We start from the raw sequence: 12,706 nt of genomic DNA, 5'->3' as shown, positions 1-12,706 counted from the left end.
CCACTCTGAGGAGCTAAAGACTATATACTTCTCCTACGCTCCTGCCACTAAGAGTACGGGGGGTATTGAGGCACAAATGTCTTAATTGAATCTTTGAAGCAAACAAGGGCCAGAGCTTAGAAGATGGTCAGGTATAATCTTTTTGAGTTATAGATTTTAGTCATTAGTGAACGGGAGGCTATGTCTTTCATAGGTATTGTTATTGTGCCTACTCTTAGTTTCTTTAAGGAGTTATAAAGAGACATAGGAAAGATTGGGGGCTGAAAAAAGTACTTAGGATGTGTGCTTCTTGATCCTCTAATGGGGACGTTTTTTTTTTCATCAACAGGCCCTGGGATTAAGGTTCCAAAAATTTAGCTTTACCTTTCACCTAGCCCAGACTGGTGAATCTACATTGGAATTGTTGGGTTCAGCGCAGAGAATCAGTATTTATTCTTTTTCCTAGGGGTTTGCTTCCTTTTCCTGATGGACTAGAGAAATCCTAGCAAGTCTTCCAGGGTTTTCCAGTGAGAGCAGAGGGAGAAGCTTTGATGTGATGGAAATGACCAAGAAAGAACTTCCATCCCCCAGCCTGTTCATGCATGTGGTTTTCCTGGGCTGAGCTTCATGTGTATTGCATGCACTCCAGCTTGCTTCCAGACTAGCTTCCAGCTAGTCTTTCTACCCATATCCTAAATCTGCATGAATCCCTCCTCAGATTCCATACCCTCCTCTTTAATCCAGTTCTCCTTACATGATCCCTGAAACCTGCTGTTTCTTCCCAGCTCCATGACCTCCCTACCTCATTTAGACCTACAATTTCACCATTACCTCTGGACTTTTGTTTTATTCCCCTAGAAAGAGGAAGAGCAATGTAGGTGCTTACCCTATTGGAATTCCGTTGATTTTCCCATGGGTCATTGCAGGCTCTCCATAGGTAGGATCAGAGGCGATTTGATTCACTTGGAGCCCTTAGCAGGTAGACTTGTTAGGAAATCTGGAGGTGAGAAACAGACTCCTGTAGGGGCTCTAAAGAGTTCCCTCTCTTGAGAATCTTGGATACCCCATCTCTAAAAGCCATGGACTCTCCTGATGGCTCTCAGGGACTCTCCATGCTTCCTTGGACAGTTGGGGTATATCTGGCAGGAATACCATTGACTTTGCCCGTCTCTTTTCTAACAGGATTTGAAGGGTGTTCCATGGTGCCTACCATCTACCCTCTGGAAACACTGCATAATGCCCTTTCCCTGCGTCAAGTGAGTGATTTCCTGAGTAATGTCTGCCAGCGCCACACTGATGCCCAAGCACAGGCATCTGCAGGTATGGAGAATACTCTTATCTTGTACCTCTGTCTCTCTCTACCCCTATGCTTCCTGGAACATGAGTAATAAATTTAAAAAGATAGGCACTCCAAAAAGACACAAAAGCAGACTTGAAAAATTGTTTAATTGCATAAGCCAATTCAACATCATGACTTTCCAAGTTAATTTATAAATTTAACATAATTCCAGTGAAAATGTTCCTGTTTTTCTAAAGTTAGACAAATTGATTCTAAAGTTATCATTGAAAAATAAGCAAGAATAGCCAAAGAAAACCCTGAAGAGTAATGAAAAGTTATTAGTCCTTTCAGATTTTACAGCATTCTATAAAACTTCTATAATGAAAACATTGTTGTATTGAACGTGAATGGACAGAGAGACCAATTAAACAAAATAGAAAATCCAGAAATAGATGAAGTTAGTATTTCAAAACACTGGGGGAAAGATAGACTTTTTAATAAATGAAGTCGGCACAACTGAATAGTCGTTTGACAAAAATTAAAATTGAATCCCTACTTCATGCTGTATACCAGGATGTACTTCTGGTTTAGAAATCTAAATGTAAAAATTAATTAATAGGTTGTTCCAAGGGCTTTTCTTTTCATAGAAACACCAAAAAATCAAGCAGAAACTATCAGAACCAGCTTTGTCAGAACTCTGGAAAATAATCGAAAGTTTGCAGCAACCAGGAAAACAGTCAATCAAGAAAGAGGCAACCTAAGAATGGAAGGAGGCTTCCCATCATTTCACTATCTCTTATCCCATCCTCTCCCCAACTTTGGCAGCACTCTTAAAGATGGCAGGCCATGTTCTCAGTGTGGGACGCTGGTCCCTAGTTCCAAAGAGAGGAGAACAGACTTTATTCTCGAAGAATTGTGTTTATCTGTTCTAACTTATTATTCTATCTTGTCTAACCTAAAGAACTGTCATAGGGTGCTTCCCTTTGTTTCACTTAACGTGGACCTGAATCAGGGCAGAAAAGTAGCAGAGAGTGTTCCTTGAAAACATTGTAAGGTATATGAACAACATGCTGCTTCCTGGGGCGAAAATTATAATTGAGACAAATAATGAGGGTACTGAAAGCCTGGGATAAAGACTTAGAGAAAGAATTTTTTTGGAAAATTAAGGCACTCAAAGGCACCCACATATGCTGGGGGATTTAGAATACATTTGCATGCCTAGGGGGGGACACGTGCAGAAAACATATAAGATGACCCTAAGATTTTACCTCTGGTTGAACTCTATACTTGACACAGCAAGAAGTGAAGACCGAGGGGGAGTTGGTAGCAGTTTCTCTAAGTGTTGCAGGAATACGTCAACACAGAACCAATCCGCAAAGACTGAGAGAACTCCCCTTACCTCCTTTCTCCTCCTTTTCCCCCATCTCCTCCCCTTCTTCTGGTTGTTGGCATTCAAGGAAATCCTTGTCTGAACACTAGCTGTGAAACAAGCTCAAGGAACAGAGACTTCAGAGACTATCTATGATAAAGAAGACAGACTCCACAAAAAGAGTTTAGAAAAATCACTAAACAGCCATAGCCTACAGCAAACAATGAAAATAAACCTTAAGAATGGGGAATAATCTGATATTCAGAGTTAACACATTATATTCAAAATGTCTAGTTTTCAACAAAACATTATAAAATATGCAAAGATACAAGACAGTATGATCCATTCACAGGAGAAATTAATGGAAACAGTCCCTGAGAAAACACAGATGTTAGATTTACTAGGACAAAGATTTTATTTTATTTTATTTTTTTATTTTTTTAAATGTTTTTTTATTTATTTCTAGGAGAGAGAGAGTGTGAGCAGGCGAGGGTCAGAGAGAGAGGGAGTCACAGACTCTGAAACAGGCTCCAGGCTCTGAGCTGGCAGTCAGCACAGAGCCCGACGCGGGGCTCGAACCCATGAACTGCGAGATCATGACCTAAGCGAAAGTTGGACGCTTAACCGACTAAGCCACCCAGGCGCCCCTTACTAGGACAAAGATTTTAAATCAGCTATCTTAAATATGCTTAAAGAGCTAAGGGAAACCATGGACAAAGAACTAAAGGAAATCAGAATGATGTGTCAGCAAACACAATATCATTAAAGAGATAGAAAATATAAAAAAGGAACCAAACAAAAGTTCTAGGACTGAAAAGTATAACAAATGCAAAATTCACTAGAGGGTTTCTTAGAAGATATGAGCAGGCAGAAGAGTCAGCAAATATACAATCTGTTATCTCTTTATGGTCTGTGGCCATGTGATGGACCACAAACCAATGGAATATCTATGATTTTTTTCACCCTCACCAGAACCAATTTTGTTGAGAGTGCATGGTCTAGAGCAAGGAAATTAAAGGTGGTCCTGAGGCATGTTATAACAAAAGCGAGGAAGCGATAGCCCTGAAGAGGCTCCCACTGATCAGAATCGGAACATTTTAGCATTGAAAATTTTTTTAATGTTTATTTAGTTTTGAGAGAGAAAGAAAGAGGGAGAGAGCAGAGAGAGAGGGAGACACAGAATCTGAAGCAGGCTTCAGTCTCTGAGCTGTCAGCACAGAGCCTGACACAGGGTTCAGACCCATGAACCTTGAGATCATGACCTGAGCCAAAGTCAGAAACTTAACCAACTGAGCCACCCAGGCACCCCACATTTTAGCATTTAAAAATAATAATTTAATGTAATTGATTCAAGTACACTGAATATATAAAAATCTACAAGCTCATAATAAATAATAAGTAATTCTACTAAAAAGAAAGCAAAAATAAAATAATTCTCATCTGCCACAATTGGAGAATACTTTTCAGCACCTTTTTTCTCTGAAAAGTAATTGAAAGGAAATAAACTCTTATTCTACCTTTTCAGTAAGAACTTCAGTTCAGTCTAATCAAATAGCCTTAGGGAAGCTCCTCTTTATAGAAAATATGCCAGCTAATAAATATTAGAGAATTGATGGAATTAAGGATCATTAACGGATTTCACACAGAGGTGTGAAATGTTGATTGGGTTGTATGGTGCCAAAGCATTACCTTCCTAACAAGGAAACTTTACAATGGTGAGATCTTGTGTCTACCACTTTAACCCATTAGTAAACTTAGCTTTACTTAGTGGAACAATGAGACATTATGTGCCTCTAATATGATGTGATATAAAGTACATAGGATCACCTCTTGAAATATTCTTACCAAAGTTATTTAAACTGAATCATCTAATCAGACCTTTTATATGTAACTTCCAGTTTATAGAAAAATACAAGCAGTAGTGAAACAAGTTAAATGATTCTATGAGGGAGCAATCAGACAAATCTAGAATGTGAGACAACTGACCTGTTTTCTTCAAAAAGTCTCTGTGAGGAAAATAAATGGTGTGTGTGTGAGGTGGCCATAATATTCTAAATCAAAAGAGACTTTGGAGACATAATAAAATGCAATGCATGGTTCATATTTGGATGTTACTATAAAATACATTTTTTGGAATAATTCAGGGAGATTTGAATATGAATTGGGTATTAGATGATATTAGGGTATTACTATTAAATTTTGTTTGGTTAATGGTGTGTGGCTATGTAGGAAAAATTCCTTATGTTTTAGAGATGAATATTTATGAGTTTAGAGCTGAAATGTTTATAATGTAATTTTTAAAAAAGAACTTCACATGAAGAAATGGATGAAACAAATATGGTAAAATGTTAACACATTGATGTGGTAAATATAGGAAATGAACATATCAGTATGGATTGTAGTCTTTCAACTACTTTTTTAAAAAATGAGGTGAGGGGGGAACAAAAATGTTTGAAAATATTCATAATATAAAGTTTAAAATATTAAAAATGGTTTGTGTAAAGGGTCCCTAGGAAATGCTACTTTTCAGCCTGAGAAAACAAAAGTTTGTTTTGACTTATGTTGAGAACCTGTGATTCTTGGATTCTTCCTCAAACTCGTTTTTTCCTTCCTTCTCTCTCCCCACTCTATCCAGCCCTCTTTGACTCTATGCACAGCAACCAAGCCTCAGATAGCCCATTTTCCCCACCCCGTACTCTTCATTCACCTACCTTACAACTCCGGCAGCGCTCTGAGAAGCCCCCTTGGTGTAAGTAATCCTTTTGGAACTGCCTGGACAGAGGCCAAGAGGGATGGAGGGAATGATGAATGAGAGACCTGTCTCATGAGGTAAATAAAGATGAGGGTTTGAAAGACCAGGAATAACCAGTAGAGGAGGCAGTGTCATCTGCTGTTTCCAAGGTGAAGGGAGGATATCTTTATCTCATTATCTCCATTCTCTTCTATTTCACTGGAGAGACTCCTAAAAGATTGTGTCCCAGAGGGTCCTTTGGGGAGGAAAGGATTGAAACTTCATTCTCCTCAGATTCCCATTTTGTCTCTACAGCTTTCTCAAGTATAGGTGACTTGGGAGGAAACCTGGACATATAGAAAAGTTGGGAGAAGGCAACTAGAATCTGCTACTACTTTCTTCATGTCCTTTCTCTGAGGTTGTCTGTTCTCACCTATTAGTTCAAGTTAAGGTGCTGCTCTTTCCCATCTCTTCTTTATAATATCTAGCCAATACTAATTTTCCTTGATAACAATATGAACAGTGGAGTCACAAGGAGTTCTTAGGATAATTGCAGGTTAGGGGAGATACTGGTGACACTCAGAGGGAGTATAAGGGCCAGAGACACCAGTAATGGAAAAATCCTTTCCTTATTCAACCTACCTCCAGGAAACAATGAAAATCAAACATGGCTTTTATTGTTTTACTTGGATAGGACTGAAGCAAAAATTCATATTTCAGCATTGAGTTAAATGCTTGGCACTCTGTATGCAGAAGAAACATCCCTTCCTGACACCAAGAGTTCTTCCCCTGAATTTCAGATTCTCTTATATTCACCTTGCCATTGCTCCTTTTACCTCTCTCCTGGAGTATTTATGGGTTTTGTGCCCCTGGAAATATTTTTTTAAGTATTATTATTATTTTTTTTTAATTGAGTACAGTTGATATGCAATGTTATATAACATAGTGGTGCAATAAGTCTATACGTTATGCTATGATCACAAGTGTAGCTACCATCTGTCACCATACAGTGCTATTACAATGCCATTGACTATATTTCCTATGCTGTACTTTTTATTCTTGTGACTTATTCATTCTATAACTGGAAGCCTGTATCACCTAATCCCCTTCACCCATTTTGCCCATTCCCCCTGGCTCCCTCCCCTCTGACAACCATCAGTTTGTTTTCTGTACTTTAGGTCTGATTCTGTTTTTTATTTGTTTATTGTTTTTCTTAGATTCCACACATATGTGAAATCAGTGGTATTTGTCTTTTTCTGACTTATTTCACTTAGCACAATACCCTCTAGGTTCATCCATATTGTCACAGATGATAAGATCGCATACTTTTTTATGGTTGAGTAGTATTCCATTGTGTTTTATATATACATCTTCTTTATCCATTCATCTATGATGGACCCTGGGGCTGCTTCCATATCTTGGCTATTGTAAATAATGCTAAAATAAACATAGGGATGCATATGTCCTTTCCAATTAGCGTTTTCATTTTCTTTGGGTAAATACTCAGTCATAGAATTATTGGATCATATGGCATTTCTATTTTTAATTTTTTGAGGAATCTCCATACCATTTTATTCAGTGGCCCTATCAATTTACATTTCCACCAACAGTGTACAAGAATTCCTTTTTCTCCACATCCCCCCAACATTTATTATTTCTTGTCTTTTTTTAAAGTTTTTAATTCCAATTAGTTAACATATAGCATTATATGTTATTCCTTGTCTTTTTTATTCTAGGCATTCTGACAGGTGTTAGGTGATATCTCATTGTGGTTTTGATCTGCATTTCCCTAATGATTAGTGATGTTGAGCATCTTTGCATGTCCCTGTTGGCCATCTGTAGGTTTTCTTTGGAAAAATGTCTATTCAGATTCTCTGCCCATTTTTTTTCCCTTAAATAGTTTATTGTCAAGTTGGTTTACATATAACACCCAGTGCTCATCCCAACAAGTGCCCTCCTCCATGCCCATCACTCCCTTTCCCCCTCACCCTGACCCCCCCTCAGCCCTCAGTTTGTTCTCAGCATTCAAGAGTCTCTCATGGTTTCCTCTGCCCATTTTTAAATTGGATTATTTGGGGGGGGGGGGTTGGTGTTAAGTTGTGTGAGTTCTTTATATATTTTAGATACTAACCCTTTAATGGATATATCATTTGCAAGTATCTTCTCCCATTTTGTAGGTTGCCTTTTTGTTTTGTTGATAGTTTCCTTTGTTGTGCAAAAGCTTTTCATCTGGATATAGTCCCAATAGTTTATTTCTGTTTTTGTTTCCTTTGACTCAGAAACATATCTAGAAAAATGTTGCTTTGGCCAACGTCAGAGAGATTACTGCCTATGCTCTCTTCTAGGATTTTTATGATTTCAGGTCCTTAATCCATTTTGAGTTTGTTTTTGTGTATGGTGTCAGAACATGGTCTGGTTTCATTCTTTTGCATGTAGCCTTCCAGTTTTTCCAAAACCATTTTCTGAAGAGACTGTTTTTCCCCATTGTATATTCTTGCCTCCTTTGTCATAGATTAATTGACCATATAAGCATGGATCTTTATTCCTTTCTTATTGATCTATGAGTCTATTTTTGTATCATTAGTGTTTTGATTACTACAGCTCTGTAGCTCTGTAGTATATCTTGTATCTGGAATTGTGATACCTCCGGCTTTCTTCTTTCTGAAGATTGCTTTGGCTGCCTCTGGAAACCTTATCTTTCTCCTGCTTCTGTTTCTTTCTGACCTCTTTGATTTGCCCGAATCAAGCCACTAAATGAATATTAAGGCTACTTCTATCCTTGGGTGAACTCTTTTTTTTTTTTTTTTTAATATACCATCACACCTTGGACTCATTATGAGGTGTGTAGCCTCATTGGTAAACATTTAGGGTTTATCTGCCCTAAATAGGCTTTGGTGGCCCAAACCATGTTCCTCTTTCTTTCCTGTTTGCAGCATGCTTCCTGTGGTCCTGTATAGAAAAGAGAGAACTGGCATACCCTAAACTCAGTGACTGAATCAGCCTTTGCAGGCTCAGGTTTGCCAACTTACCCAGGTTCTCCTTGATGGCAGGATATTCATGTGTCCCTTATTTCCAAAATCTATCAGTATTGATATCAGAGTGCTCTATATACAAAATTACAATACTATCAATAAATACATTTACAAAAGGAAAAGTAGATTAGTCTCCTACTAGAGGTCAAATGAAGTAGAGATTGGGGTAGGAATTGTCCCACAGTATAATTGAAGACTCTAAGACCTTCATTTTATTACTGTCAGTGTCGAGGTAATTATGGTTTTGTTGTTGTTGTTGTATATGTCTGTAACACCCATAAGCCTGTACATTATGTGTCTCAAGACTTAGAAGCCTTAACCTTGGATCCAGGATGGATTTCAGGGTAAAGTCTTTGAATCCCAAGAATTATTTGTGAAAATAGTGTGGATATCCATATGCACACCTTTCTGTACATTTTTCTAGGAAAATATCCTGTGACTTTCACTAGAGTTTCAAAGGGTTCAGTGACCCCTAGAAAGGGTAATTGCGAACTTCTGCCATTTAGATTCCATGGCAGTCTTCCATCTTCAGGTAATTTTCCTTCCTGTTGTTCTCATTCACAAGATTTTGCTACATTCTCCTGCTTACTTGTCTCTTGGTCTATAAAGAATGATTACCTTTGCCCCAGAAATAAGCTGATTGTTTTAAAGAAATGATTCTTAACAAAAGATGTACATCAGATTTAATTGGTAGTGTTTCAATAAAATATATTGCCCTTATTCCCCCTCTACCTCACACATTTACCCTAAACCTACAGAATTAGAATTTCTGGAGATGGAACCTGGAAATTTTTATTTTTTAAAAATATCCCAAAGTTTTGATATGTACCCCTAATTATGAACCACTGGAATACAACATTGATATGCTTCCAAAGTAGGAATGAGGGACCATGGGAATTTGGAGTTAGGGCAGGAGTACATTTGTGAAAGAACTGGATGAAGCAGGCCTTAGCACTCTCTCCCGAAGTCTTAGATGTACCTCAGTGCTCCTGTATACTCCTGTAGTATACATTGTGCCAGAGCAACAGTTCCTAAGCTGGGCTAATTTAGGTTTCTCTGCATAACTTAGGAAAAATTCAGACCCTCTTTTCTCAACACATGACTAACAGGGGCTGTATCTTCTGGTATTTGAACTACATGCATAGAATTTAACTACTCTTCCAGCTTGCCTGACTTGATCTTCTGACTTTGCTTTACAGACAGCAGTGGCCCTTCCAGTACTGTGTCCAGTGCTGGTCCTTCCTCCCCTACTGCAGTGGATGGTAACTGCCATTTTGGCTTCAGTGATCAACCTTCTGTAAGTTCACACATGTCTGAAGAACATCAAGGCCTTGGGATGCTCCCTGGGAATGGAGAACAAGAGCTCCCCATTGAAGAAGTGGAAGAGCCTTTTGAACCAAGCCACTCTTCACAGGAACCACCTGTGGAAACCAGCCAGCCATGCCAGGAACTTTCTGAGGAGATCAGCCAACCATACCAAGATATCTCTGAAGAGGCCAGCCAGCCATGCCAGGAGGACCATGATAATGTTAACCAGATGTGCCAGGATGTCCCTCAGATCCACCAGCCATGCCAGAAGGCGAGCCAGCTGTGCCAGAAAATCTCTGAGGAAGCTTTCCAGCTTTGCCAGGAGAACCCTGAGGAGGTCAGCCAGCCATGTCAGGAGGTTTCTGTGGAGGTTGGCAGACTGGACCATGGGTTCCCTGTAGGAGTTGGTGGCCTGGTCCAGGAAATCCATGTAGAAGTTGGCAAGCCAGCCCAAGAGATCCCTGAGGAGCTCAGCGAGTCATGCCAGTTCTTTGTAGAGGTTGGCAGGCTAATCCAAAAGGCTTCTGCAATCAATCTGTTGTCTCAGGACATTCCTGAGGTTGATAAACCATCCCAAGAGTTTCCTGGGGAGGATGATCTGCAGGTACAGGAAGTCCCTGAGGCTAATCAGCAGTCCTGGGTGGTCCCTGAGGTGACTAACCAGCTGCCTGAAGAGGCTGTTCCCCAAGCCCAGTGTCAATCTAGTGATCCAAACCCTCAGAGCCAGTCTCTAGCCTGTGACCAGCACTCACCCCTTCCACCAGCAACATGTGATTAATCATGTTCTCATTAGTGGTGTCACACTATACCAGCTATTTGAGCTAGCAACTTTTTCTGTTGGCTAACTCACCTGCCAGTGTAAGACCTTGGATCTCACCAGAGGTGTCTGAGGAAGCAGTCTGCTTGGCATGAAGCCAAGAACTGTACCAGAGCTGGGCTTGGTGGGGAGACAATTTCATGTTCAAAGCAACCATTGACTCCTCATATGGCCATTATACTTGAGTAGGATTTCCATAAAGGGCTTGGCTGAAGTATCTACCCAATATCCTCTGAGCACACCAGGGAATTCCAGATTGTTAAAGGAAATGCCACTTAACTGCTGAAGACACCATCCTGAGACATCAAATGCAAAAGGGGACTCCAGGGTCTCCACTTTTCTGGGGAAATATTCACAACTTCTCAAGGTACCCTTAGACCATTTGTGCATTCAGGAAGATTTTTGTCTTTGCTAGCACTCCTCAGGTGGGCCTAGGATGGCTGTGAAATGTCTGGGGGTAAAATGAGAGTCCCTTTCCCAAACAAATATCCATTGTGGCCACTAATCTTTAGATTGGGCTTATGGGTGTTTTATATAATGTTGCAAGTTCCCCCTCTGGCCCAGTAGTGTTCCTCTGGGCAATAGCTCTAGGGAAAGATATGTATTAGATTGCTGTGAAAAATTTAAGAGTAACTACTTAAAATGCTCTGGGGGAGGTTCTTGGCCAATCTGTGAAGCTTGGTCTCCTTCTTTTGTGAGGCTACTTGGCTTAAGAGATGCTGTACCAGAGAAAATCGGGTTCTACGTTAAGCAATCAGCAGAGATCAATATTGTACACATATGAGCAAAGATTATATATATTTCTCTAGTAGTGCCAGGGACAGACTGGCCAAAGACCAAACACTTGAGGGTCCCCAAGAGGTTTTCCCTTTTATCGTTATGTCTTTAGAGTCAGGTGTGATTATGAAGCTTTTCCCAAAGATACAGGGATGGGAATGGGCATGGGTAGGAGGAGTAATGCAATCTTTGCAGTGGGGTGGCCAGAACATTATGAGTGCTCAATAAATATGAAGTAATACAAATGGTGATGGTGGTGATGATGTCCTTGTGAATTCAAGTATGAATATGACTATAAATCAATAATGTCTGTTTATGACTGAATTGATCTGAACCAGTCAAAAGCAGCTATAGTTGAGTGAGAAGGGACTATAAAATAAAAAGATTAGAGGGGGCACCTGGATGCCTCAGTTGGTTAAGCGTCTGACTTCAGCTCAGGTCATGATTTCACAGTTCGTGGGTTCGAGTCCCACGTCTGAGCTGTAAGCTCAGAGCCTGAAGCCTGCTTCTGCTTCTATGTCTCTCTCTGATTCTGCCTCTCCCCTACTTTCAGTCTGCCTCTTTCTCAAAAATAAATAAACATTTAAAAAGTAAAATAAAATAATAAAATAAAATAGATTAGGCATCCCAGGAGGGCCCTGTGGCAGTCAGCCCACCATACCAAATGTCTTAAATGAGTAGTGTTGTGGGGGAGAGAGCTTCTGTTTCTGTGAAGCACCAGTGAGTACTTGTCTTCTCACCAGATCCTTAGAATCACCCTCTGATGCTTTGGAGTGAGTCTCAGGAGGAGTTGATATAAAAGGGTTATGGTGTTTCTTTACCTCTTCGACACATTTACATTGGGAAAGCCCAGTACACTGGGGAGAGCTGGAATATCCCCTTTCCCATATATTTATATTCACAACCTGGCCTCTCCTGACATTCCTAGGTTTCATTGCAAGGGAAAAATCCAGCATTAACTCTGTGGAAAGTCTAAAGGCACCGGTGAGTGCTCTTTACAACCTCAATAGGCTATGGATCTCTTAGGGCTTCTCAACTCTGCCTCTTCGGTGTTCCCTTTTCCAGGGTATCTGATCCTGGTTATTCAGTCCTCAGCTCTTGATCCCACAGTATGCAGATCCCCTTCCTAGACCCCCTGCTCCTCTTTCCTCCCCCAAACCAAATGTATCTCCCCACCCTAGGCCCCTATTCCTCATACTCTGGCATTTTCATTTTCAAAAATTATGCTGGCTCCTCACAGTTTTTCTCCCTTTATCCACCTTATGTCCTCTGGCTTCCCTGGGTCCTGGAGCTGCTTCCAGTTATAAAAGACATTGAAATAAATCGCAATGCTGAGAGAAGCAGAGAGGTAGAAGCCAAGGCCCAGGAACTAAGCAATGTGTAGAGTCAGAAAAAGCTTAAGCACCACGACAGC

General features: G+C 40.1%; 1 protein-coding gene across 10 annotated transcripts in view; it reads left to right on the top strand.

Moving 5' to 3' along the window:
• The window catches only part of PPIP5K1 (diphosphoinositol pentakisphosphate kinase 1), a 39,187-nt gene extending 27,646 nt beyond the window's left edge, over positions 1 to 11,541 (top strand). For 8 of the 10 annotated variants that reach the window (XM_039232786.1, XM_039232783.1, XM_039232778.1 and 5 more), the window contains 3 exons: positions 1,162 to 1,299; positions 5,263 to 5,376; positions 9,590 to 11,541. In XM_039232786.1, the coding sequence (XP_039088717.1) occupies positions 1,162 to 1,299; positions 5,263 to 5,376; positions 9,590 to 10,476 (1,139 nt within the window). In that variant the 3' untranslated portion in view covers positions 10,477 to 11,541. The remainder of the gene's footprint in view (positions 1 to 1,161; positions 1,300 to 5,262; positions 5,377 to 9,589) is intronic. The other 2 variants (XM_039232781.1, XM_039232780.1) reach the window with 2 other exon arrangements.
• Positions 11,542 to 12,706: the final 1,165 nt, after the last annotated feature.

The sequence above is a fragment of the Hyaena hyaena genome, unplaced genomic scaffold (assembly GCF_003009895.1).
Source record: "Hyaena hyaena isolate Hyena2069 unplaced genomic scaffold, ASM300989v1 scaffold_70, whole genome shotgun sequence".
NCBI lineage: Eukaryota > Metazoa > Chordata > Mammalia > Carnivora > Hyaenidae > Hyaena > Hyaena hyaena.
This window is presented reverse-complemented; position numbering and strand designations above follow the sequence as displayed.